The 25380-nt window shown below is 37.7% G+C and overlaps 1 protein-coding gene across 3 annotated transcripts in view; it reads right to left on the bottom strand.

The window, feature by feature from the left end:
* Window positions 1-5636: 5636 nt before the first annotated feature.
* Window positions 5637-25380, bottom strand: part of MLLT3 (MLLT3 super elongation complex subunit) — a 114943-nt gene continuing 95199 nt past the window's right edge. For 2 of the 3 annotated variants that reach the window (XM_039729914.1, XM_039729916.1), the window contains 5 exons: window positions 22236-22368; window positions 20599-20698; window positions 17685-17756; window positions 15802-15873; window positions 5637-9201 (listed from right to left, as the gene is read on the bottom strand). In XM_039729914.1, coding sequence (XP_039585848.1) covers window positions 9070-9201; window positions 15802-15873; window positions 17685-17756; window positions 20599-20698; window positions 22236-22368 — 509 coding nt within the window. In that variant the 3' untranslated portion in view covers window positions 5637-9069. The remainder of the gene's footprint in view (window positions 9202-15801; window positions 15874-17684; window positions 17757-20598; window positions 20699-22235; window positions 22369-25380) is intronic. The other variant, XM_039729915.1, reaches the window with a different exon arrangement.

The raw sequence follows: 25380 nt of genomic DNA, 5'->3' as shown, positions 1-25380 counted from the left end.
CTCAGATTAAAACCAAATGTCATTCAGACACAGAGCAAATGTCAGTTCAGCAACACAGAGTTGGGAGCAACCACAGAAAGGAAATCAGTATATATCATAGAGCTGGTTAACATAAATGATCGTTAATGACATGTTGGACATGAAAACTCATTCACCAGATCTGCTGGAGCCAAACAGATACTTCCGCTGGGTTTCATCAATCCTACTTATCATATCATCAGCCTGGATTTCTTCAAACCTTTCTATAGCTTGACTCCCATTTCACATTTCACCTTTTATGGTAAAAGAAGTCACTAAAGCAAAGGTTCTCTCTGTTGAGAGAACTTCCTAGCATAAAAAAATGTAATATTGTCCAGACATTTTTATATGACATAATACCTTGACCTTTTAATGAAAATTCAAAGAAGACCACAATCCTTTTAACCCTTTATGTTACACAGAAGTTGTTGCTAAACAAATCTTATGCTTGATCCATAAGTTTAAGTTTGTATATCAATGTGTAACTATGTGTTGTTTCATTTTAAAAAACCAGTATTTGTTGCCTAATTTTCTGGCATCTGTCTTGAGAGAGAATGGGGAAAAACTCCCACTAAAACTCAATGAATTATTTCTCTGTTTATATACCCCCAGATAAATAATTCATCCCCCACTCTCCTCCAGATCCTTTGTGCTGCTCTGACTACAGGAAGAGACAAAAAATTCTTGTAACTGGTTTCCTGCCCTCCCCCATTCATGAAAATAAATGCTCCAGACTGGATGACAGATGCATTTCCTACTCTAAACTTCACAGTAGCCGTGGATCAGACTAAATATGATTAAGTTTGATGGTCTGATAACTGTCCGACTCATAAGTATCCAGATTTTATTTAGTGGCCGTGGATAAGGTTGTGGAATGCTCGGTCCTTGGACTTCACTACCAAGCCGTCATGTCTAGGGACAGGGTTCAAGGAAGAAAGGAGGTACTGGGTGTCAATGAGGAGTTCTCTGGAGCAATCCTATTCCCCATATGTTTATAGAACCTGAAAGGCCACACCAACAGGTGCTAAGCCAGCTGGCTGACACTATTGCACAGCTGTACCCTAACGGCTTGACAGGTCATGACTACAGAAAAGCAAATGAAGTACCTATGCCTTACAAACAGAAAAGAAGGGTGATCTGATGAACTACAAGCCAGTTATCATCTTGGTTTCTGTGAAATTCATGTAGTTAATGGCCTTGGAAATTTATTCCAGGTATATGAAGGTGGTGGTTGTGGAAAGTAACATGACACAGTTACCAAGAGTAAATGCTGTCACTTTTGAGAGAGCGGTGGATATCATTTACCACAACCTTAGTAACCAACTGATTCTGCCATGGTGTTTTCATATTTGGATTCAGGCACTGAGGTCTGTGTGGGGAAACAAATACATGAGTAAAAAAAACGGTTAGGTGTAAAGGCTGGTGACTAGTGTTTCATGTTCAACCTGGAAACTGGTTAGGGTTGGCATTCCCCAAGAGTCTGTGGAGATCTGTCCTGTGTTACGTCTTTATCAGTGTCTTGAGGGAGAAGATGTAGTGCACCTGCCCCAGATTTGTATGACACTAGGCTGGGGTTTCTGTAGTCAAATACTTGATGGCAGGGCTGCATGACTTAGACAGGTGGGGAGGAAGGGGATGGTGGTGACCCTGTGAGATTCAACAAGGACAAATGTTGAGGTCTGCTATGGAAGGCAGAGTGCTGAAGACTAGGTCTGGGGAGCAGCTCTGGTGGAACAGCCAGAGGCTGAAGAGGTGCCAGCAGTGTACAATGTGAGAACCATGGATCGTCTCCTCTTCTCTCTACCCAGACCACATAAGAAATTATGCTTTACATACAGGAAAAACATTGACAGACTGTTGAGACTTGAGGCTCGCAGCACAGGACAGGTCCGAAGAGGGCCACTGAAAATGGCCAGAGACCTGAAGCATCTCTCCTGTGAAGACAGTCTGAGGGAATTGATGTTGTTCTGCCTGATGTTGTTCTGCCTGGAGAAGGGGAGACCCCATTTCCTCCCATAACTAAAGGGGGCTTATTTGAAAGAAAGATATTTTACCAGGTCCTATAGTGATAGGACAGGAGGTGACGGTTCTGTACTGAAAAAGGGTAGGATTAGATTTTAGGAAGAAATTCTTGAATGTAAGGGTAGTGAGGTAGTGGTAGAGGTTGCCTGGAGAAGTTGTGGATGCCCCATTCCTGAAGATGTTCAAGGCCAGGTTGGATGGAACTCTGACCAATCAGGTCTACTGGAATGTGTCCCTGGCCATGTCAGGAAGGTTGGAATCAGGTAATTTTTAGCAGTCTCTTCCATCAGAAACCAAACTATGATTCTATGATATAGTATGTGCATTATTAAATATATAAGAATAAAAATTATCATTAGTGTAAAATCCAGAGCCAACCAAGTACATTTGGACTGTAAGGCAGTATATCAAAATTGTTAAAAGGCTCCCTTAAAATTACTTCCATTTCCAGTGAATAGAGGGAGATCTGTACCAGCTTTTGTTCTTGGACAAAAACTACTTATGCAGGAAGAAGAAAAGCATATTCTTAAAGGAACAGTGACATAAGGCTTGTAAGACTGTGCCTGGATGCTCAAAGCTACATTTCGTTTACTTGAATACTCAGTTCCTGGGAATGAGCCAATACAAAGAGCTTCCCAAAGAATCTGGCAAAAGCTCAATGGGACTTTCAGGAAGAAACTATGGAGTTGCACCAGATGATCTCTCTAACCTCAAAAATTTTGTGAAGCAGAGTCAATCTTGCTTTCCTTGTTCTAAATCCTTTTGAAGAAGAAACCGTAAATCCAGGATTGATTTAGGCCACCAAAGGTTCTGCAGATGTTTAATGCATGGCATTCTCATGGAAAGAGCTTGAGCCTTGATATTTTATTGTTAGAGGCATTATCTTCAGAATGTGAATCAGGAATGAGAGAAGACATTGCATTTATGGAGAGAGAACATTCTCTCCCCCCTCTTCCTCCCCCACCTGTCCACCAGCAAATATTAATCTGTAACCACAAAATAATAAAGAAAATTCATCTGAGCAACCAGCATCATGGTTAATTGTGAACATAATCAAACTTACACCAACCAACTTAAACCAAGGCACTGCAGAATTCTGTCCCCTAGTTGCATGACAATAGCAAGTGCCTACTGCAGCAACCTATTCTCACAGCTGTGACAATGCAAAGAGAAAGGGGTGTTTAGCACAGAAAAGTCCCAGCCAACACTCAATTAAGATTTTACATAGGTTGTGAGCAGATGTCTGAGGGACCTTAAGCAAGAGATAGCTGAAAACTAATTGAGCACCTTAATCGCTATTTCCCTTTATACACAGGCGGAGATTCACACACTTCTACAATAACCATAAAAGCATTTCTAGGCTGCCCTGATTGCAGAGCTCCAAAAGACCATCAGGCCCCATGATTTTAGATGTGTCTACTTTCACAGAAGCTTATTCATTCACTTACTGTGCTAACAAAATCTGACACTAATCAAAGAAGTATTAACTTTGTCTTACATGCAAGACAATTTCTGAGAGAAAGATTATTATGATTTTGACAGAAAATAATAATAACAATAATAATAAAGCAGTCACTACAGTGTTTCATTTCTGTCTTACAACATTCCCAAAGAAACAGCCACATCAAAATAATCCCACTCCAAACCTATCCAGGTGCCTAGCAAGCATGGAACTTACAGCTGGGGACTAACAGAGTTGTAAAAAGAGAATTAAAATATTTAGCTGCTTAGGCAAAGTGAAAATGTAGCTGCTCATAAAAGTTGAAAGAAAACTGCTTCATCTTGGATAGCCTGGGTGGTACTGGCTGAACATAATGAATGTTTCCTCGGCACTACTCAAAAACGGAGCCTTCCTGCGGCATTTTGCACCATTTTCTAGACCACCCACTCAGACGAAGGATACACAAACCACATGTGCTAGGAATGTCTGCCCTGCACCGAAAGCAGTATCAGCATTATGACCTTACTCCTTGCACACTCAGGATTTTAATACAAACTTGCTTGTATTTTCAATTCCTTTGATTCTTTAACGGTTTGTATGTAGTCACTGGTTATTAGATGCTTAAAGATTTGAAAGAGGAATGTAATTGTAGGAAAACCCCTGCAGTATCAGAGTAGAAATATTTTAAGCAAATATTCCTTGTCCTTCTCCTGAAAAGAGATAGGCTTTATTTCTAGGTCTTGTTAAAAAGCTGTATCTGACACCTTCACAAACCCACTCTTTCCTAAATAGGACTCAGATGTTGCATTCTGTCTCTCTTGTGAGCAGTGATAAGTTAATAATTTGTTCCTTGCTGTGATGAGAAGGGTGATGTTTACTTACAGAAATTGCAGCTTTATAGCATCAACTCTCTAAAAGAACATACAAAAATGCATAATCCATTTGATGGAAGATTCAGGAAATGGTTACTTCCAGTTAGAATTATACTGAATAAAAATAAAAATACATCTGCTGCATTCACAGGCTTACATTTGACTTGACTCAATTTTCAAGACTGGAAATATTAAAGTAAATGAAAAATGCAAGACAATTTGCAGTACAATCAGCCTGGCTGAGGTAAAACATAGAATGTAAGTCAGATGGAATACTGAAACAAATGTGAAACAGACATTAGCATCCCAAACAATAAAACACCTTAAATTTTTTTATGTTCCTGCAATCTCCATCTCTCTCTGTCTCTACTCATCAACAACTGTGGATTTTACAGCAGCAAACCAACACAATTGCACTACTGCATCTCATCTTTGTACCTTTTTTTTCTTTCTCCTATCCCACACCCCAGGGCTTTGCTCTTACTGTAGTAATACTTCTCTTTCCTGTCTAGTCACAGTAGCATTTATTGCTGCTCAATCAAATGCAAGGCTCTTACAGTGAGTGTGCTTTGATGTTAATTTATCTGTCCAGACACACAGCCATCCTTGTAAATGTCATTGGTTTAGCAGCATTAATGCACTGATTAACCTCCAAGCATGCACAAAAGCACTGCAGATACATGTGCTTTATTCCCAGTCATCTGTTAGTAAGGCTCTTACGCAGTAAGGCTCCCCACAGTGTATAGAGGAGCTTCCTGGTGTACACTACATTCTACTCTACTGTACTGCTTGACAATTAAGAAAACTATTGAGGCTCATAAAAACACAAGCCTCACATTTGTTAAACTTTGGAACACCTAATATTTTGCCGCTTATTTCTGTAGTTCCTCCTCGCTCCTGCTGTGGGTGAAAACCTGACAAAATTTTCATCATGACGCTTAATTTCTGCAAACCACAGACCAATGAGCAAACACAAAACAGACTCTGTAGACTGAAACGGGAGTTTACTAAAGTTTGTCATCAAACTGCAAGTGGTAAAATATGGGATGTGGTGCATACAAACAAATCAAACATCCTACCATCAGAGCAGTGTCTGGAGTAAGATAATGTATGCAACAAAACCAAATGAATGGGGCAGTTTTCACTTCAGGCAATTCTGCTGTTTTCCCATCAATTTTGCAAACTGACAGGTCTTGGAACCAATGGGTCATTCAAGAGACCCCAAAACACTGGTATAGCTTCTAGGAAAGGAAGATTACCAAGTAAGGACCAAGGACTCAAACTAGATTGTGAAAGTACTTTATTTCACTGTGAGAATGGGAAAGAAGAACAAGGGGCCAGGCAAAACCCCTTCCCAGAGACTAAAAGAAACTTTAATAGAAATATACTAGGCTCTCCAAATGCACTTTACTGTGTGCATTTTGTTTCTGAAATTGAAAGCATAGACTTTTCCTAAAAACACCAAACCAATGAAGAGAGAGAAATGATCAACCATTTCTTACAGTCCAAAGGCTGAAGACTGACCACGGATTTAGTTTTACCTTGGAAGACTCTCTTCACTTCAGCATATGAGAGGTGGAAAGGAGGCCCCTTCCTCCTGTCTAGCTCTTTTTCTTTAGCATGGACTAAGTTGGCCTTCAAATTTAGATGATAGCGAAAGTTTTGTAAAGCCTCTCAGCTGATTAGAATTTGTAAAAAATATTAATTTTTTTTAGTTGTTTACCCAACTGGACATCCACTTTCTGAGGAGGAAAGTTGCTAGTGAGAAAACCGTCTTTGCTACTGGATACAACTACTGCTCTAGTAACAGCGACTCATGCTGAGAATTACTCTAGATATCAGAAGTTACTGCTAAACTCTGTCTGTCTCGTCCAAATTCTCTTACAAAACTGCTTTAAACAGCTTTATGCTAAGTAAGAATTCAAAACATTTGTTGCCAAAACACTTTAACCCATCCCAAAGATCAATGCTCATTGACGTTAAAGACTTGGAAGGGTATCTTCTTGGTTTTCCTTTAAGAGAAATATCAATGTCTGAAATTAGATGAACACAGATTTATTTTGTTTCCATGTACAAAATTAGATGAAAATAGCTAGCTTTAAAATTTAGATCAAAACTTAGTCACTCTATTTCTATCAGAGTTTTGTGAAAAAGTAAACACATGCATTGACACCAACAGTCTATTTTCTCTCTCCCATTGAATTCGAAAATTTAAGAGTTCAAGGATCATCCACAGTTTGCAGGAAATTCAGCACTGATTTGCTACTGTAATTGATGTCATCTCCCTTTTATGCCTCTTCACCTAGTTTCTCCTTTCCTCCACCCCTGTTCTCAGTGTACAATAAAGCTTATCTGGTATTTTAAGGGTAAAATGATTCATTTCACCATTTCTAAAAAAACAGTGCAATAGTCGTACTAGAAGTATCCCCTTCTGCAACTCAATGAGTCTTTACCACAAGACTTAGTTAGAAAAGTCTAAATGGACAAATTTCCATATACATCTGGTATAACTAGAAGACAGGAAAGTTGAACACACATTTGTAGACCAAAGGTTTTTAACGTTGCTTTTAGATTACCAAATATTTTTATATAAAACAAACAATAAAAATTGAAGTTTATCCCCTTTACATGCACCCCTTTTCCTTTCCCCATCGTCACCTGCCTTCTGTCAATAGTAAAGTTAACATTACTATCCCAGTTCTCCATCCCCTCCCCAATTGCACATTAAGACATGGACTTAAAGGAACAACATAACGCTTCAAGTATGCTTCATGCCAATCATCAATAAGAGTCATAACATTACTGAAAAAGTACACTTATTCTTCAGAAGCCTAAGGAGGACTTCCTGCGGAGTATGATCAAACAACATTTTAAATAAGAAAAAAGCCCCCCAACCCAATATGTATCGTGCCCTTTCAAAAAGAGTAAAGTGTAAAATTTTCTTTGGACTTAAAGAAACAGTATTAAGATTTACCATCTGAATAAGAAATAACCCCAATAGTTTTTCAGTGCTGCACAAACCGTGCACATTAAACAGTAAGTCATAAAGATACTACTGTTTAGCTCTACACATAGAGACTACATGTGGCATAATAAGCATACACATGACATACTGGCCTGTCTAGCAACAAGATACATTTATCAGTCTGGTAAAACCTGAATAAACCTTTGCATCCAGAAGTATTTTTAAAATTATTATTTTCTCTTGTCATTTAGGAATTTGAATTTGTCATATAAAGGTAATGATTTCATCAAGAAACCATCAGCAATATGAGAGCATGAAGCATTGATGTGAAACTGGGTATACATCCTCTCATTTGATCATGCATAAAAAAGGATCCTGATTTCAAGAAATAATGGATGGTATGAAAGAATACTCCTTTTTATACACAAGAAATTCTTCTGGAAACACAATAAGGTTATCAAACAGATACCAAAATCTGCAAAGTTTAAAAAGCATATGTGCATGTATGTGTGTATGTATATATATATACACAGGTGTGGTACACGTGTATATATAAACACACATACAGATGATATTATACATGTATTTATTTCATGTATTTATTTAACTGTATAACAACTTTTTTTTTTCTTTTCAAATAAAAGGTTTTAATTTAGCAGTTATAAAAAACAAACTAAATCAGAAAAAATCCCCAAAACAAACTAAGCAGATCATATACTATATGAACAAACAAAAATGTTATGCAAAAAGTTTTATGGTAGAAGTGAGTCACACACAGCAGAAGAGTGTTGAAACTCAAAGTAATAAATAGCTCCAAATTAAGAATTTTCTACAACATGTTCTTTAAAGACAGGACCATTACTTTTTCTTTTATCATGAGCTCCTGCAGAACACCTTCACTCTAATAGATATTTAATTTTGCAACATTTAAATGGACAAAAAAACATAGACTTCAAGAGTAGCCAGATTCAGGACAGTATACATAACATTTTTTGTTAAAAGTCTTATTGGTTTATTCACTGAGCCTAGACAGCAAGTCATATGAACCTATTTGGTGCATTTTTTAACCATGGTCAATATCAATAAGTGGATAAAACCAAGGACCTGCAGTCCAACTTGCTGTGGTCCAACCTGCTGTGGTAAACAGGAAATTAAATGCAGGACCACTGCTTGGTCACCATGTTTGTATCTTGTTTCCCAGAACTGCAGAGGTGGAATCAAGACTGTAGTGTTTTAATTGATTAAAGAAAGATAGCAAGAAGTGACATTTCAATGTGAATAAGGTTACTAGACTTGTGAAAGTACGGCATCAAAAGAGCACACAAGGGACCCCACTACTTGCAATATCTGGTAGTGTCACTCAGTGACTCATTGACTTTAGGATACATGTATACAATAATAAATAGATCAGTTATGTAGTAAGGCAGTGTGTTGAACATGCATTCATCTTGTGGACTTGAACACCACAGAGAGAGATACATGATATCATACACATTCATTAAGAACAAGTATTTTTGTTTTTCTGTGTTTGTTTTTCAAGGCTATCCAGGCAAACTCTTCCAGATCATTTTCTTCTTGAGAAGAGTGGTCCTCTGAGTCTGGCCACTTTTGATCTCCCTTATCAAGAGACTGGCTTTAAGGAAAAAAAATGCTGAAGAGGTTTTTGGTTTTTTTTCCCCCTCCATTTTGGTCGCATCATTGTGCATACATCATTTAAAGAACAGTTTTTGAAACAGCCATATGCTGAATCCTCAGGAGGTTCCAGATGTTTCCAGATAACTCTGTAGTTTACGGACTGTGGTTTTGTCCAGTGAACAAAGATCAAAGTCAAAGGTTGTATTTGTGATATGAAAGTGTCCAGTTTCTTCTATAAGATTTACTATCTGAAAGAAAAGAAAAGATGCAGTTGGAAATTCCAGAAGTTTTACATGCCCACTGTAAGTATAAACAAGTACCATATGAAAGGCCTAACATGAGCCAAATTTCCCCAATACTTGCAGGTTTAACCATTATCCTTATCATTCAGTTCCTTTTTGACATGCATTATTGTCCAGATTACAGTATCTTGGGGTTTTTTTTAGTCATCATCAACCATAATGTCAACATACCCATCTGCTGTTGCCACAAACATAAGCATGGACAATATATTTTTCAAATGTTCAAACAAAATCTGCTTATTTTATAATCCAGTTTAAAAAAAAAGGGGAGGAAGGGGCAACATTATGCCCTTAAACGCAAACAAATAATTAAAAAATCCCAGGTAGATCTTTGGAATATTTATTATGTGCATAGCTGCTAAGCAGGTTACATTAGGAAATAAATTACATAAGCCTTTCTGCAAGCAAGAAAAAGAAATAAATCCTTAGAGAGTCCAGTCACTATTATAAAAAAAAAAATTAAAAATGCAAGAGATCTTACATAAACTGTTAGTTCATACAGTAGTAGTCACTTTTTGAGTAACACAGTTAATTTTTTTTTTTTTTAGCCTAATAAACCATGGAAGAACTTCCAGCAAGGTCATAACATCACTTAGGTTGTGGGGTCCTCATCCTTGGAGATATTTCAAAGTCATTTGACATAGTCCCAGGCAATTGGCTCTACATGTCCAGAGATTCCTTCCAACCTTAACCATCCTACATTTCTGTGAAATTGACAGTGGGCACCTGACTTGTGCCTTTCTGCCATTTTTAGTCTTTAAACTGTAGTCTGTATTTTTGAAGAGTGGTCATACTCAACACAGAATTGCTGTAAAAATAACTCCAGATAAATTAAGTTCCAGGATGCACACCTACCTCAAAAAAAAAAAACATTGAGCATCTTGAAAAGCCAAAGCATTATTTGTCAGAGAGGGCTAACACAGTGCCAACACATGGCTGCTATAAATCTCTTATGTGCAGTTTCATTCCAAGAGACAGACGTGCCAAGAGCACACAGAAAGGCACTCCACCCTGAAGTAGCCTGTGGGTAGCTCAGGGACTGACAGAACAACACTGCTCTTCTCAGTCCTTCCAACCACCCCTCGCGCAGCACTCAGGCCACACTCTACAAATCCCGTCTGCAACCTCCAATTTGAAACCCATTTAGTTCTGGGGCTTCCACATACACCTCCACTGAAACACAGCTGTGAGATACTCCTTGATTGCTTTCAGCTTTATTACTCTGACTGCAATTCCTTTTCCACAGCTGGAGGAGATACAGACGTATGCACACATGGGTTACAGAATGTACCTTAAAAAGACAAATCTGTTAGGAATAACCAACTTCACAAATATTTTGTAGATTTCCACTCTCCATGTCATTATATAAACAGCATTTTTTCTTCTCAGACCACAGAAGTAATGACTATGTTAATGATAAATGAAATAGGAAATGTGTATTGTCAGGCATGGAATGACACAGCCAAGAACAGATTAAACAGAATGAATACAAGATAAAGTAATAAAAGGGAAGTGCTTGTTACAATAAAAATCTCCCTTTTCAATCGCCCTTTATTTTCAAAGATGGGAAAATATAAAAATTAAATATGTTTAATTTGGTTTACTGCTGCCCAAAATTCTGAAAGCAACTAGAAAAAAATCTTGCTTTTATTAACACATCATTAAAATCTGTACCTCTTGCTTTTAACTTCTTTTCCATATAGGAATTTTTTATCTAAAATGACTAACTTCATTTGTCCACTTGTTGATTCACAGATTCTTGCAACACTTTTCCATCCCCTACTATTACAATTCTGCATGTGATATGAGGAAAATTGTCTCCAATTGACATGAGGAAAAAATAATCCAGTGGGAAAAAATTTATTGATACCAAAAGCAAACTTTGATATGTATTATTATCATTTTTGCTACTCTCTTGCACCTCGTCTAAGAGAGAAGCAAAGGTAAGTATTTAATCCAGCCTCCTTTTGTAAAGTTTGGAATCTAATCTTGTGCTTGCTATCTAAATATCTACTGTGAGACAAATAAATGGCTGCACAAGAAATTTACAGAAGCAGTGGCCAGGAAAATGCAGCTACGTTGAACAACTCCGTCTATCATTTCTTTGCGTTACCGTGGAAGAATGCTACCCCTAATAACCCCCATGCAATATACTTGATTTTAGAAACAAAGATTATGTGGAAGTGTTAACACATGTATTTTTAAACAGTGCTGCATATTTTAAGAAATGGATAAAAACTTCTATTGATCAAGTTCTGCTTTGGGCTTTTAAAGCTCTAGGTCAAGGGAAACATAAACATTTTAAATACATCCCTCATCCAGCCTCCAAGAGATACAGTCGCTACATCTGGGCACCTGGCAAACGACTGAAATGAACCCCAAAGGCTTTGATGGATGTACAAAAATGTATCAAGATAAACCCAGACAGCACAATGAAAAACACCTGCCTGTGTGCCAGTCAATGAGGAATTCATGACTTACAGTATTAGCATATGCATCCTTGTGCTATTCAGAAATTCTTCAAAAAGAATAAAAGGTTGAGATTAGTTGCTAGGAAGTCTGACAGTTCTAACATTAAAAACACAGCATTTAAATGTTTTATTTCTAAAGCTCAGGCTGCAGAGAACAAAAATATCCCATTTGTTCCTGCTGTATAAGCTTTGCTTTTCTGCAGTAAATTACGTCTCTGTTTACATAATGTCTCTCCAGCTCAGTTTCATCATTATCCATCATAGTATAACTATTTATCAGCCTTTAAACAAGCAAATGAGTGTGTTTGTATAAGGAAGCCAAAGTGCAACTAATGACAGTCATTTTTCAATTTATGGAAGGTTTTAGGCCATGTGATAGTTTCCAGACCTCCAAGCTGCCCCTGGCAGAAAATTCTAAGATAGTTGCCATCTGAAGTTAAGCACCTTCTGAACATGAGCAACCTAATTTTCAGCCATGCTGCAAACTCTCAATTTCTTCTTTAAGCCTCTGCTGCCTAATGCCTCAGATTTTTTGCCAGCTGAAGATACGACTACAGATGCCTCAAAATAAGATACAAAGTTACCAGAAATGTTGCTGCCTTTCATGGGGTGGTGCTAATATTTTCTTCACTGAAAATGCAGAGTTAGAAACACTGCTTTAGCCAGCCAAATTTGAATTCCAACCTCTTTCCTTACAGTGAAAGATGTGGTAAAGGAATTTCTTTGTAAATATGATTTCAGACGAGTTCCTGTCTTGTCATGGTCCAATATTCATATAAAAACTGCTCACAGGACTGATTCCTTGGTCAAATGTTCTTCACAGATCTTCTCCCTCTCAGGCAATTATTACACATTTGTAAGAAGCACCTAACATCAGAATTACTTCATTATGTATCTGGGCACTTGCAGTGTAGTATCACATCTCTCCTGTCTTCTCTCTCTCTCAGCTTCCTTTAACAAAGTGTCTCAAAGAGAATGCCTGTCTTGGGAAAGAGCCATATTCACAAAGACACATTTTTCTCATTTCTCAATTTGGCAGCATTCCTGTTTGCTGTCATGCCTATGGACTTGGTAACAACTGAGATTAGAAAAAAAAAATTTAAAACGAAAATCCTTTTCATGTCCCTCAGTGTAAGCTTAAAAAGCCTCTGCTTTTACACTATATCAATGCCTTCATTGTTCTTTTGCAAGTCCCTTTTTTGAAAGTGTCTGTGCAAGAGACTTACCTGCCCTAACATAAACTAAGAAGATGGCAGCTGCCATTCAGGAACACATGACTCCACCACCATTCCACTTCAACACCAACACCTCTAAAACTCTTGCAGCTGTCTAGAGTTTTCTGTTGCATATTTTTGCATTTGATCCCTCTTCTCATGCAGTAACCACAATCCCATTACGCAGTTTTGCACCTTGCTGTTCTCACCTTTGTACTTCCTACAATCTCTATGTATTTCTTAGAATAGAAGTTTCTTATTAATTCCTAGAGACATTCTCAGCTCTGTATCTTTTGAATTTCTGTGCACACTGGAAGTATTTTACATTAACTACATAGCTGCAAAGCAATGTAAGAACATTTAAGATGAGATGGCAGATTATTTTTCATGTAGAGAAGCACTGATTCTCTGCAAGTTATCCATTCAGTATTAGGAAGATATTTCTGTAAATGGATACAATCATAGGAATTAATGAGTTGCAGAATGTTAAAGGATTAAAGGTTTTAAAACGAAGCTGTTTTGTTTTACAGCAGCATAGACAATTCACTAGTGCAGACAGCCCAATAGGTAAGTAACTTGGTTCTTCCACTGATTTCTAGTAGGCCTCTGTAGACAGTATCATGGTGTTCCCAGAAGAACTGAATCCCTGTCCCAGCCTGCACAGCCTGGTCGTAAATCCAGCTTTCACTAGGGCTGTACCAACAGCCTGCAAAGGCTCTGAAACACAGGAAACAATCTGCAAGAACAATTTCCCCCAGGAAGGCAACACCAGTTCTACATCAACCAAACTTTCATAACGTAAATAATAATGTATAAGTAATCATGGATTACAGCATTAAAATGCCTCACTCCTAATGCAAGTTGTGCGGCAAAGTTCATGAATGAATGCTTTCTCTGGTATGACAAATTGTCTCAAGAGAAAAAAAATGTTTAGTTTAAAACACACAAGAGTATACTGCTCTTTTTCATTTACTCAGAATACTCTAAATTTCCAGCTCAGTTATGTTTCTTGTTATATTACTTTTTCCTTGTATTAGTAAGCTCCCACAAAGCTTACTATAACAGTACTCTAATATTAGAATAAACACAATTTAGTGGACAAATCCATTATTTTTCTAACAAAGACAAACAATTCTTCATCACCAAATAAATGCTGCCGGTGAGAAAGACAATGAGGGGTTCAATTTAAAGCACTTTACTTACTTTGAAAGTATTTCTTAGGATGGCCAAATAATTCCAGTTGGAAAGGATTTTGCTAGGCCCAGCCACTGCTCAGAGCAGGCTCAGTTGTGGAATCAGGTCTCGCTACTCCAGGCTTATTCTGTCAGAATTTCAAAAGCTCTAGACCACCATCATGGGAACGAAAAAGATTTCTTGCTTGTTTTTATATTTGCTCTGCACAAAATGTTCTGAAGTTGATTTTCTTTTCCAAGATTCCACATGAAGCCATGTAAGCCCTATGGTCTGAAGGCTGTCCAGACAGCCCCAGTGAAGCTGAGTTCATGGCCTGACTGCGCAGGCTGGGACAGTGGCTCAGTTCTGCACTGGTAACAGCAGTACTGGCCACTGATGTGAATCAGAAGTGATACTATTTAGAAGCTATGCCTTGGATACCTGGGGAAGTGAGTGCTCAGGAAGAAAACACAAGGTGGTAATTTTTACAACACAGTGTCTTTTTCAGATTAAATTTTAATGTGAGCTCTTTGAGAATCAATGAACAATGTGAAGTGGATAAAGTGTTGCAATTCCTATATCTTAGCCTCCTGCAAAATTATTTCCCTATGTAAATAAAAATTCGGCTATGCTACCATTCTAAAAGCATGCTTTGGTTTCCTTTGTAGGAAAAGGAAACTTGAGAGGCAACAGTATATTAAATATGAACGGTAACCAATATGCATCACTGTGTGTTGTAAGACGAAATCTGACAAAGCCACCAAAATTCATCTTTAATTAAGAATATCCTTAACCAAGATTTTCTATGACCTCTCAATACTTTTCTCATCTTTACTGACAATATGGAGCCTGAACTAACAAAATGGTTAATGCTGGAGCTTGCAAAATATTGTTAATATGCTTAGTCGAAAAATTTGACAAGTGATTGCAAACTTTTACAAGTGGCAAAAAATTTCCTCTTTACAACCTCTCTAAAACATAATAAAACCATCTGTGCTACAATTGTATCTACTTTGTTGACAGTGTTCACTGTTTAGTCTTCACAATTTTCAATCCAATAGTACCTGACAGTACCACCCAAACCCAAGAATACTTTCTTTGCTCTTACCATTGCACAACCTTTCAATAAATTTGCAGCATTTTTGGTTTGGACACTTTCATATTTTACTCATTCTAAGACTTCAGAAGATTCAAGGAATATATTATGTTTTTCTTCAAAGTGGGCTTTGCATTGAATTTTATGTTTCCTGCTTCCAATGGGAAAAAACCCACTTCAATTGTTCTGAGACAAGGCTAGTCATTTTCAGGAAAGAAGTAACAAGATTTTTATCAAGTCACAGTGCACATCCATTCTCCCATCCTACTTTCATAATTATTGATAAAGTATGTTAAGAAACATAACAAACTGGTGAAAAATATATCTCAGGCATTTTTTAAAAAATTGTCATTTAGAGAGACAACACAATTACACACTTAATATTAAGTGCAAAAATTCCCAAAACTGCAGTGTAAGAGGTAATGGACTTTTATGGACTACACAGGCTTGAAGACTATTAAAATTGATAGCAGAATTTTTAACCAATAACTGATAATTGATTATAGAGTTTTAAATGAAAGCAAAAAATAAATAGATGAGACTTCAGAATTTCAATGAGCACACTGTGATAGTGCATGAGAATGCTTCTCACCTGCTGCAGTACATGTCTCTCTCTCAATGTCATTAATCTTCTGTGGAGCTCTACTAGTTCATCAAGATATGCCTAGAAACAAATTGCCCCCCATAAACAACTTGTTAATTAAGTCATAACAATGCAATTCATAAACTTCAGATGTCTTCAAAATCAGTAGAAATAGAAATCTTCTTTTCAATCTTGGAATTATATAATATCCTGAGCTGGAAGAGACCCAGACGGATCACTGACTCCAACTCCTGGCTCTGCACAGGACATTGCCAAAGGTCACAGAATTTGCCTAAGAGCATTGTCCAGTCTCTGAACTTCATGAACTCTTTCAGGCTGCTGCTGGGGAGCCCATTCTGGGGCCTGGCCACCCTCTGGGTGAAGAACCTTTTCCTAATAACCAACCTCTCCTGACTCAGCTTCAGGCCATTCCCTCAGGTCATGTCACTGGTCACCATGGAGAAGAGATCAGTGTTGCCCCTCCTCTTGCTCTCAGAAGGATCTTCCCTCAGTCAACAAGCTCCCCCCCTGCAGTCTGCTCTTCTCCAGGCTGGACAGACCAAGTGACCTCAGCAGCTGCTTGTAAATCTTCCCCTCTAGCCTTTCCCTATCTTTGCAGACCCCCTTTGGATGCTCTCTAATAGCTTTAAACCTTAGGATTTGAGATAAGGACTTACTCAAGTCCTTACTTAGGACTTGAGATAAGACCAAACTCGTCTTTGAGGTTTGTTTTTTTATTAATAGTCTGTCATCTCTAGCTCAATACAAAACAAATATAAATTTTTGTGGTTTTTTAGGATATTTCACACTGACAGAAATTTCATAGGTGGTTATTTGCTGATAATCTCTGCATCTCAACTATGCCAGAAAGAATCATAAGACTGGGGATACCAAAACAGCACCTTTAGAAAACACATCTCATCTTTCTACATAAGAACCAAATCCAATGACTCCAAATCAATCTTTTTCTCTAGAGGTATGTAATTATTTCTTTTGTGTCAACAGGGAAAAAAAGACTGAACATAAATTCTAGCGCTTCTTCTCTGGGATGTCAAACATGTCAAACATTACCTCTCCACCTTATTATCAATTTTCTCCTTCAGAAATGGTGCCTGAGCCATTGAAAACTTTTTTTGTTTTGCTTGTAAGCAGAACAAGATATGGCACTCAACCTAAGCAACCCCCAAAATGCAAACCAAAATATCAGAGCATTAAAAATCTAGGTACTGCAGATAAAAATCTAGACACTAAAAACCTAGATGCTGCAACTTCCATCTTTTGCCTAATATTATCACAAAATTGACACTAATATCAGCAAAATACAAGCTTTCAGAGACACTTGTCCATAGTGGGCAATTGTGCTATGTTCACTCATGGAAGGATTGAGAGCTGTTGCCCACAACCATTAGACAGATTTAAATCAAACTATCTCAGTGTAAAATGGCGATAGTAGCTTCATGTCAATTTAGTTAATATGCTACATGACGCTGCCAGTTCCTAATGCACAGCCTTCAGAAAGGATCCTGGAAAACAGATTTTCTTATTTCTCTGGATTGATTTGCGGGCTAGGAATACATCTGTGAATGCTCATCTACATTTCATTCCTCTGTGAAGCACAATACAAACTCATGGAGGACAGTAGATAAAATAAATAGATGGAAGATTCCCAACTGGTGAAATTTGCCAAACCACCTGGTCGAAAAGGAGGAAAAAAATACAAAACATGAGAGAAGATGAAAGAATTACAGAAAGAAAATAAAGGAAGATCTGCACCTGGAGGAATCCAAAGCAATGATGTACGAAGATTTTCATTCTGTAACAAAGATTGGCATTTGGCAAGCACATTAGTATCATATTCTGGAGTAGTTTATTGCTACCTCATTGTTATTTACCTTATCACAATCCCCATTCTTCATTTGTTTATCTGTTTTGTTTTGCTTTATTGGACTTTTCACTTCTAAAATCTGGAAAAGAAAGAAAATACTGTAAAAACTAAATGCATGACTGGATACAACTATATATGGAAAAATTGTGCTGTTAATAAAACAAACTCAAAACTGAGCTTTTCATTCTTTAATCCGTATAACTTACTCATACTTTTCAAAACAAAAAGTAATTTACAGCAGAAAATGCTGAGGTACTGGAATGAGGTGATAATGATATTATCAATCCTTAAAAGAAGGAATTTTGCATCATGTAAAGCCTTCTCAACACTTCCCCCACCCCCCAATATTTAACATGCTGGGAGAATAAAAGGTGATTTGGCAGATAGAAAATGATGCTGAGGACGTCTCCAGTGCCTTTGAAATGTCACATTATCACTGTACTTTTCCAGTTCTTTTTTTCCCCCTCAATACTATCTCTTTTCTTTGACAACAGAGGTTTTTAAACAGTCCTTGAAATGACTGCATGAGCTATAACTGAAAAACAAAGTGATGGACACTAATTTCTTTTGCAATTATATGGTACTCTTCCTTCAGTGCCACTCACATCCATTTATTATCACTCGCACAAGCCAAGATTGCTTCATCTGGCACTGAAACAGATTCAAGAAGAGTACATCAGCAAGCAGCAGGACACCATGCTTGATTTCAAACTTTTAGAACTAAGGGCAGAAATATTTGGGGGAAAATGAACTGTTGATTGTTCTTTCAATTTTCTCAACAGACAACGCTTTTTTGAAGTTAAAAGAAAAATCACCATATAATTCTAACCTAGAATATAGCCAGTTATCAAAAACATCAAAGAAAAATAAGTAGTCACAGATAATGGGAAATTATGTTTCGCATTTAATTTTAAGTGAAACTAATATCACTAGCATGATTAACTCCAAAACCATACCCAACAGCCACAACACAGGATAAAACTTAGTAATTAAAACAGGGAAATAAAGCATGTAAGAACAAGTCCTCTAGAAGCATTACTGACATTTTGCCCCAAGTCCTCTCCAGTTTCTCCTTCCCTTGGTACAAATGATTAAATTGCATACGTCTTCCCTAGGCCTGTTCTTAAGAATACAGCTGGCAGACAGCTATTTCCCTATCTAGCAAAAAGTCACCGCAGATCTGATTTAACCTTACTTGATTTAATTAGCCAAGAGTGATGAATGTTCAGATTCAAAACATACATTTTTGAAGAATAATTCTAGTACTTCTGTTCAATACCCTCTAGGGTTACTGCTATGTAGGCCCTTATCAGAGTTTTATCTTGGAAAAAAAACCCCACCCAACCCTACAAAAAACCAGACCTTTAGTCATGGATTCAGTACCTTTTAGATGCATTTATTGTTATCACAGGCAGAAAGTTCTTGCTTTCAAATAGAACTTTGTCAAGAACACAGAATATTCTAAAAAGCAGCTTCCTTACAATGCTCTTAATATGCTGTTTAAATTTAACATCTTAAGCACTTTATAGATGAGATACACCACTAATCATGTCTGATGAAGCTAATACAAATACCAACTCTGTCTTAGTTCTTCAGTTCTATAAAGGAACTTAATTAACACAAATCTGATTTCATCAGTAAAAGATCATCCTGGCAAGCAGCACTAAGATACCAAGAAGAGATTTCAAATGTGGCTATAGTCCACACAATATGAATTCTCACAATGCTTCCCAAAATTTACAATTTGCAGCTCGATTATAACACTTAGCTCATTTAAAGAAATGGAAGAAGGTATGTAAAGGTCTTTTAGGTGACACATAGCTATTGTTTGGAGTGTCTAAATGTGGAGGTAGACTTTCTACTACATCACCAACAAGCAAAGGAACACAAATGATGTGACTGAGTGGGCTGCTGATATTGAGACTTACAATTACTTAACAATTGCATTGGCTCTTTAGAAATCAGTCTTCATTAAACAACAAGCCATAGACAGATTTTTTTTTTTTGTGCTTATGTGGTGAGTAAATGCAACATTCTTCACCCCTACAGACAGCTTTTTGACCTCAAGGCTAACTCTTAAAAATTTTTAAATTTTGGATAGATAACTTAGAAGAGCCTGTAGTGGTAGAAAATAAGAATATTTTCTGGACATGAAATTACTTTCAGTGCACAAAGTACTTCCTAGCTTGTGGGGGCTTTTTTCCCCCACAGTGTATTTGAACTTAGCTAGCATGAATAATAATATTTGGGGTTTGTACTGTAGCTTGTGCTGGAAATCTTAATAGAAAAACAAAGAAAAGTAAATAATATCTGCCAGATAATTGAAGCAATTACAGAGAAGAGATATAGAAAAGACCCACCTTTGAAACTCACCCTCTAAACCACAAACCTGTGTTAGTGCAGGTAGACACTATTTTAACTATATCACAACTGTAAGTAGCCAGTATGTGTCCTAACAGCTTTATGTATGATGCTACTGACACTGGGAACGAATCATGCCTCCTTAGAATAACTGAAAAATGGTGTATTTTATTTTGTAAAGAATGTGAGTTTTTATACTTAATTTTATATTTGGAGAGTCTTACTTACTGTGGGAGAGGTACCACCCAAAAGCTAATTCTCATTTGTCTCTGGAGTATTTTGCAACACTAAGTAATTTACTTTTTTCCTTTGAAAATCCAAATTATCCTCTGTTGCTACCTCAGAAACAACAACCATGCTAGCTCTTACAAATATAGAACAAGTACTCTGATGCAAAGTAAAACTATTGTCTCTTCTACTGCAGTAAAAAAAAATACTGTATCTTTCTAGATGAACACTGGTTAATTGGTGAGGGAGAGGAGAAGAGATGAATCAATAAACTCTTGAGTTTGATGTTAACTCTGTCTACTGCTAATACAAAGCCAAACTGCATTTTTTACCTGGCTGTTGCTGGTTTTCAGTACAGGTGGTGCTGGATCATGACGGAGCAGTGAGGAAGCTGAGCTGCTATCACTATCGCTGCCATCACTCAGACTAACCCTGCAGAAAAAAAGAGCCACACCATTACATCTGCAGACAAAGGGCTGTTGGGGTAAGCCAACCTTGGACTTTGAGGTAGGGACTTAAAATGACCAATCCCTTGCCAAGCAGGCTATTGTTAATCAATGTCACATGGAAGAGAGCCATCTGAGCAGGGCTGCACTCTGGAAAAAACTCTTTGTAGCACAAAGAAGGAGGCTGCCTGTCTGCACTTGGCTGAGACAGTTAACAGCAACTAAATTTACAGAAATGGTTAAACACCTACAAAATTGAACTGCTTCTCCTATCTCAGTTCACAGCTACGTAAAAGAAGGAAAGTGGTCTTTAGGGATACTTTTCTGCTCTCCTAAAACCTTTCCAAACAGCTGTACTTCCCACCTGAACAGGTGTTTTATTGACAAGTTCCTTGTTTATTGTCAAAACTAACACAGCTTCTCCTGATTAAAATTTAAAAACTTAGCATCTCAGAAGAGATCACATAAAAAAGCCCACCTCCTAGTCAGTTTGACCCTTCATTTACTTATGAACAACAGGGAATATTTTTTTGTTGGAAAAAAACCCCATTAGTTACTCAGGACAAAATGAAGTAGAAAAAACAATAGCCTTAAAGTTCCTTCAAAAATCTGAAAAAAAATCTTCACACCTGGAGACTAGCTGAGCTTGAAACAATCCCTTACACAGTCACTGACAACGAGAAGTTCTCAGACAGCTAGTCATCTTGGTATTTTTCTCCTTGATTCCAGCTGCTAAAGTACACCAGGGAAGAAGATGCATTCATTAAAGTTTTCCTGTTATCTTCCCATTCAAGTAGTAGGTGACACTGGCACACAGGTGCTGAGCACTAACAGGAAAATCCTCTGAATTACATAAAGGACCTAATATGTAGAGTGTTTGAGGGATGCAGTTTCAGATCTTCCATAACCTTGAATATAATTTGGATGGAGCTTCAAGCTGCCTGAACACCACTTGAGTTTTGGAATGCCTTCTGAAGGTTACAGCAAGGATGCAGAAGCTTCTTTTAAAAAACAAAAATTTAAAAAATTTCTTTGACAGATGCTTGCCTTACCGTCTGATGCACTTTTATGCATTATCTACTCCAACCAGCACAGAATTTACTTGAAATTCCAATTTCATTCATTTGGATTCAATTTAAGAGCTTGATCTAAAACCGGTAAGCAAAGAAGTCTTGTGACTACGTATAGAATGGCTTATTCAACAGCTGAAGGACAATTTTCTCTAATTTAGGCCAGGGAGTAATTATAACTCCTCGCCTCAAGTCACAATCGCATGAAATTGAGTAATGTCAAACAAACGAGGACCATCGCAACCGTACTGATTAGTACAGGAAGAGTTTGTATCAGGAATGCCTAGTTGTGCTAGTGTTTAAAAGGGGTTCTTTTATGTGCAGATGCTTCAGAAAGAGTGAATTTTCTGCCCATTTGCTACTCAGCACCCTGAGAACATCAGACCTTACCTCGTCACTAACAAGCACTACATGTTTTGGTCAGCAGGCCACTTGCACTCGTGAGACACTCACCTGCGACTTCTGCCCCCTCCTCGTGTATTTACAGGTTGTTCCAACTCAGAATCATTGTCCTTCTCATCTGCTTCATCTGATTCATCTTCATTATCATCTGAATGCAGATCTTTCATTATAGTCCTCAATGGACCTGAAATAACAGAGAAAATAAAACACTGTGAAGTTTACTTCCCAGCATTTTGGGCAATTTACCCAGCTTTAAAAACTAAAACATTGAGAGAGGAGAGTCTTAAAAATTAAACTAAGTAATACAATGGGGTATTATACTGCAGGAACCTGTCCATGTATTCATGAATCTTTACTCCCATGAGCAACTCAGTCAGCTTCAACAGACTTACTCTTGACAATGAAGTGACTCACATGTTCAAGCATTAGAACAATTTGCACCCTGGACCATAGCTGAAGGAAATAAAATACTGTCATAACTGGAGAAATTGATGCTTCTTTTGTTTTGCTGGGGTTTAGTACTTTTTGCTGTCTCATTATATGCGAGTTAAGATCTACAGGGACATATTGATCAGTATTAGTACATTCGTGGTTCTAATAAATCACTCTGACTAAATTGTACTGTACAAGGTAGTCATTTTGTCTTCTTGGTTTTTATGTATTTTATCTTCAGCTGTTCCCATTATTTCAGGGTCAATTTCAAGTGGAGTAAGTACTTCACCTATGTTGGTAAGTATGATGTGCATCAATACCACCCAACACCATGTTAACATTTTTCCTGAATTAGCAAGAAGGTACAAAGCTTAACTTGTTCACAAAGCTGCATTAAACTCAGTTTGGGTTTTCATTTTCACTCTTTTTGCTCTAAGACACAGTTACAGAAAGAAGAATATGTTTAATAGAGCTGCGAAGTGTAAAACTACAGCTACTCAAAATAAGAATGGGCAAAAGCAGATTAGAAGAGGGGAAAAAAGTAAAATGTCCTAGTGCCATAAGACATTTAACTATGAAGTACAGCCTATCTAAGACATGAAGCAGCAGTCGAAACCACCAGTGATGGTTGTAAGGACAGCAATTACTACTACGGTTGTAATTCCTTCAGCCCAAGAAATACAGTAGTAACATGAACACATTGAGCCTGAGATGAAGCTTTCAACTCTCTTATTTGCTAATGGGAAAACTGAGTCACGGAGCGTCCTCCCCGGTCACTGCCAGCAGACAAGGGAGACATCTGTTAGTCAATGCCATACTCATAACAGGGTTATGAGTATGATAGTGCTCCCTTCATGGGGAAGGACAGTTTTATGGACTGCTCCAGACATAGCAAAGTTCAGGCCATAGGCATTTTGACTAGTTTAGTGCAAGTGACTTCAAAGCTGTTGTTTGGAATGATTTATCACTAAGGCTGCCCTAGAACTTTTGTAAATTGACACAGTTTGGACAGTTCAGAGAAACAAGCCTTTTCTCTGTTTTCACACCCCAGGAAAGAAAACCAGATAGTCCTCATGGGCAAATTCCTAGTTGACCAGACATTTGTATAGGTGACAGTATGGAAGTACTTATTGTCCATGCACCCACAGCTGATAGGTAGAAGCAGCTGAGCTGTGCTCCATTTTCTGTCCCTGTTTGAATCTCAGGAAGACAATGCTCAGTTGCAAATGACAACTTGTACTCTGACTGAATAACTTACTATCTGACCCTTGAACGAGGGAAAGGGCTTTGATAGAAACAGTAATAAAAAAAGAAATTTGGACAACTCAGACACCCATCACTGACAGCCCCATAAGCATTGAACAACTTGTCATTCAAACAAGTTCTCACTTAGTGTTGGAGCATATCTGGGAGGCTAAAAAGCACATTGCTAGCTAACTTTTCAGCAGACTTTTCTACCAATCAGCAAAGCACTAATTTTTAGGTCTTTTTTTCCTAGCATGGATAGCAACTTTCTGCTCCTTGCACACTTACTCTAAAATGCCGTAACAACCTTTTTAAAGGTGTGCAAAGTTGTTACCTCCTAAGATATCAGAATAGTTAAGAAGAAACTGAAAATTAGGAGTTGCCCGTGAGCAAGTTTCTTGGTAAGGAAACGGACAAATATCAAAGTAAGCTCCAAGGACAGAAGAACTGAGGAACCTCACATTAGCCCACTGTTCATGCAAAAATAGGTGAAAAAAGTTCATGCTGTGTTTTTTGACACCTGAGTGAGCACTGGAATCTAAATGTAACTGAAGAAGAGCAACAGTCCTAGCAAGTAACTTCCAGGTAAGGGGAAAAGCATGGCTTCTGACCAGAGCAGAGCATACATCGTGACCATGTCATGGTATGCCTGGTGCTCCATACCTTTGATATACAAATGCATGGCCTGGGCAATAAACACGCTTAGTTAATTGGGGTTTCCTGGAACTCCCAGAAAGAACCACAAGCCACTATTTATTGCTACAAAAAAGAGAAGATGCATATACCATTTGCACTTCAGAGCTGTTCACACTGGGGGACAAATCTTCCATCTATTCTACAGAAGAACTGAAAGACAATCTGTGATACATCTCTTATATGATCCTGAAAAGAGGGATGGACCAGTTTGCTCAGAAGAAACTAAGTCAACAAGTTTTTTCCCAGCAAAATAACAGATGCAGAAGTGAGCATCTAAATCTTTTGGCTTGTAATGGACAGTTCACACCACTAAGGTTTTCGTGAGAAGGAAAATGGAAGTTCAGCAGGAAGTGTATCTGTTTATTGTTAGGTAAATATCAACTGCCTGAAGCCAGTCATTACCACAGTTCATTTCAGCTACTGCCTTCTTTCACATAGAATAACACTGCCAGAAAACATCAGAAAATCAGTACCAGTCACCTAGAGAAGGCACTAGGACAGATATGCATCACATAATCATGCACAAATCTATTTAAAGTCAGTGTGCCTGAGGCACTAATGTATAGTCATAACCTTAAATCAAGTCTACCATTGAGGAATATAAATGGCTAAAACAAACAATTTTGTTTGGTCAAAGGCTGCATTTTAATGCTCCTTATCCAAAGAACAAAACAATAACACATTAAGAATGTATCGGTTGTACAATCTTATAAACCAGGGAAAGAAGCCAACCAGGAACTAAGTAGTCTAATAGATCATGGAGAATGAATATAAACTTTACAGAAAACATGCCTTGGCAAAGCGTCCAGGAAGAAAAATGCAT

Source organism: Passer montanus, unplaced genomic scaffold (assembly GCF_014805655.1).
Source record: "Passer montanus isolate IOZ18808 unplaced genomic scaffold, ASM1480565v1 scaffold7, whole genome shotgun sequence".
NCBI lineage: Eukaryota > Metazoa > Chordata > Aves > Passeriformes > Passeridae > Passer > Passer montanus.
The sequence above is the reverse complement of the archived record's forward strand: the minus strand, read 5'-3'. Positions and strand labels throughout refer to the sequence as shown.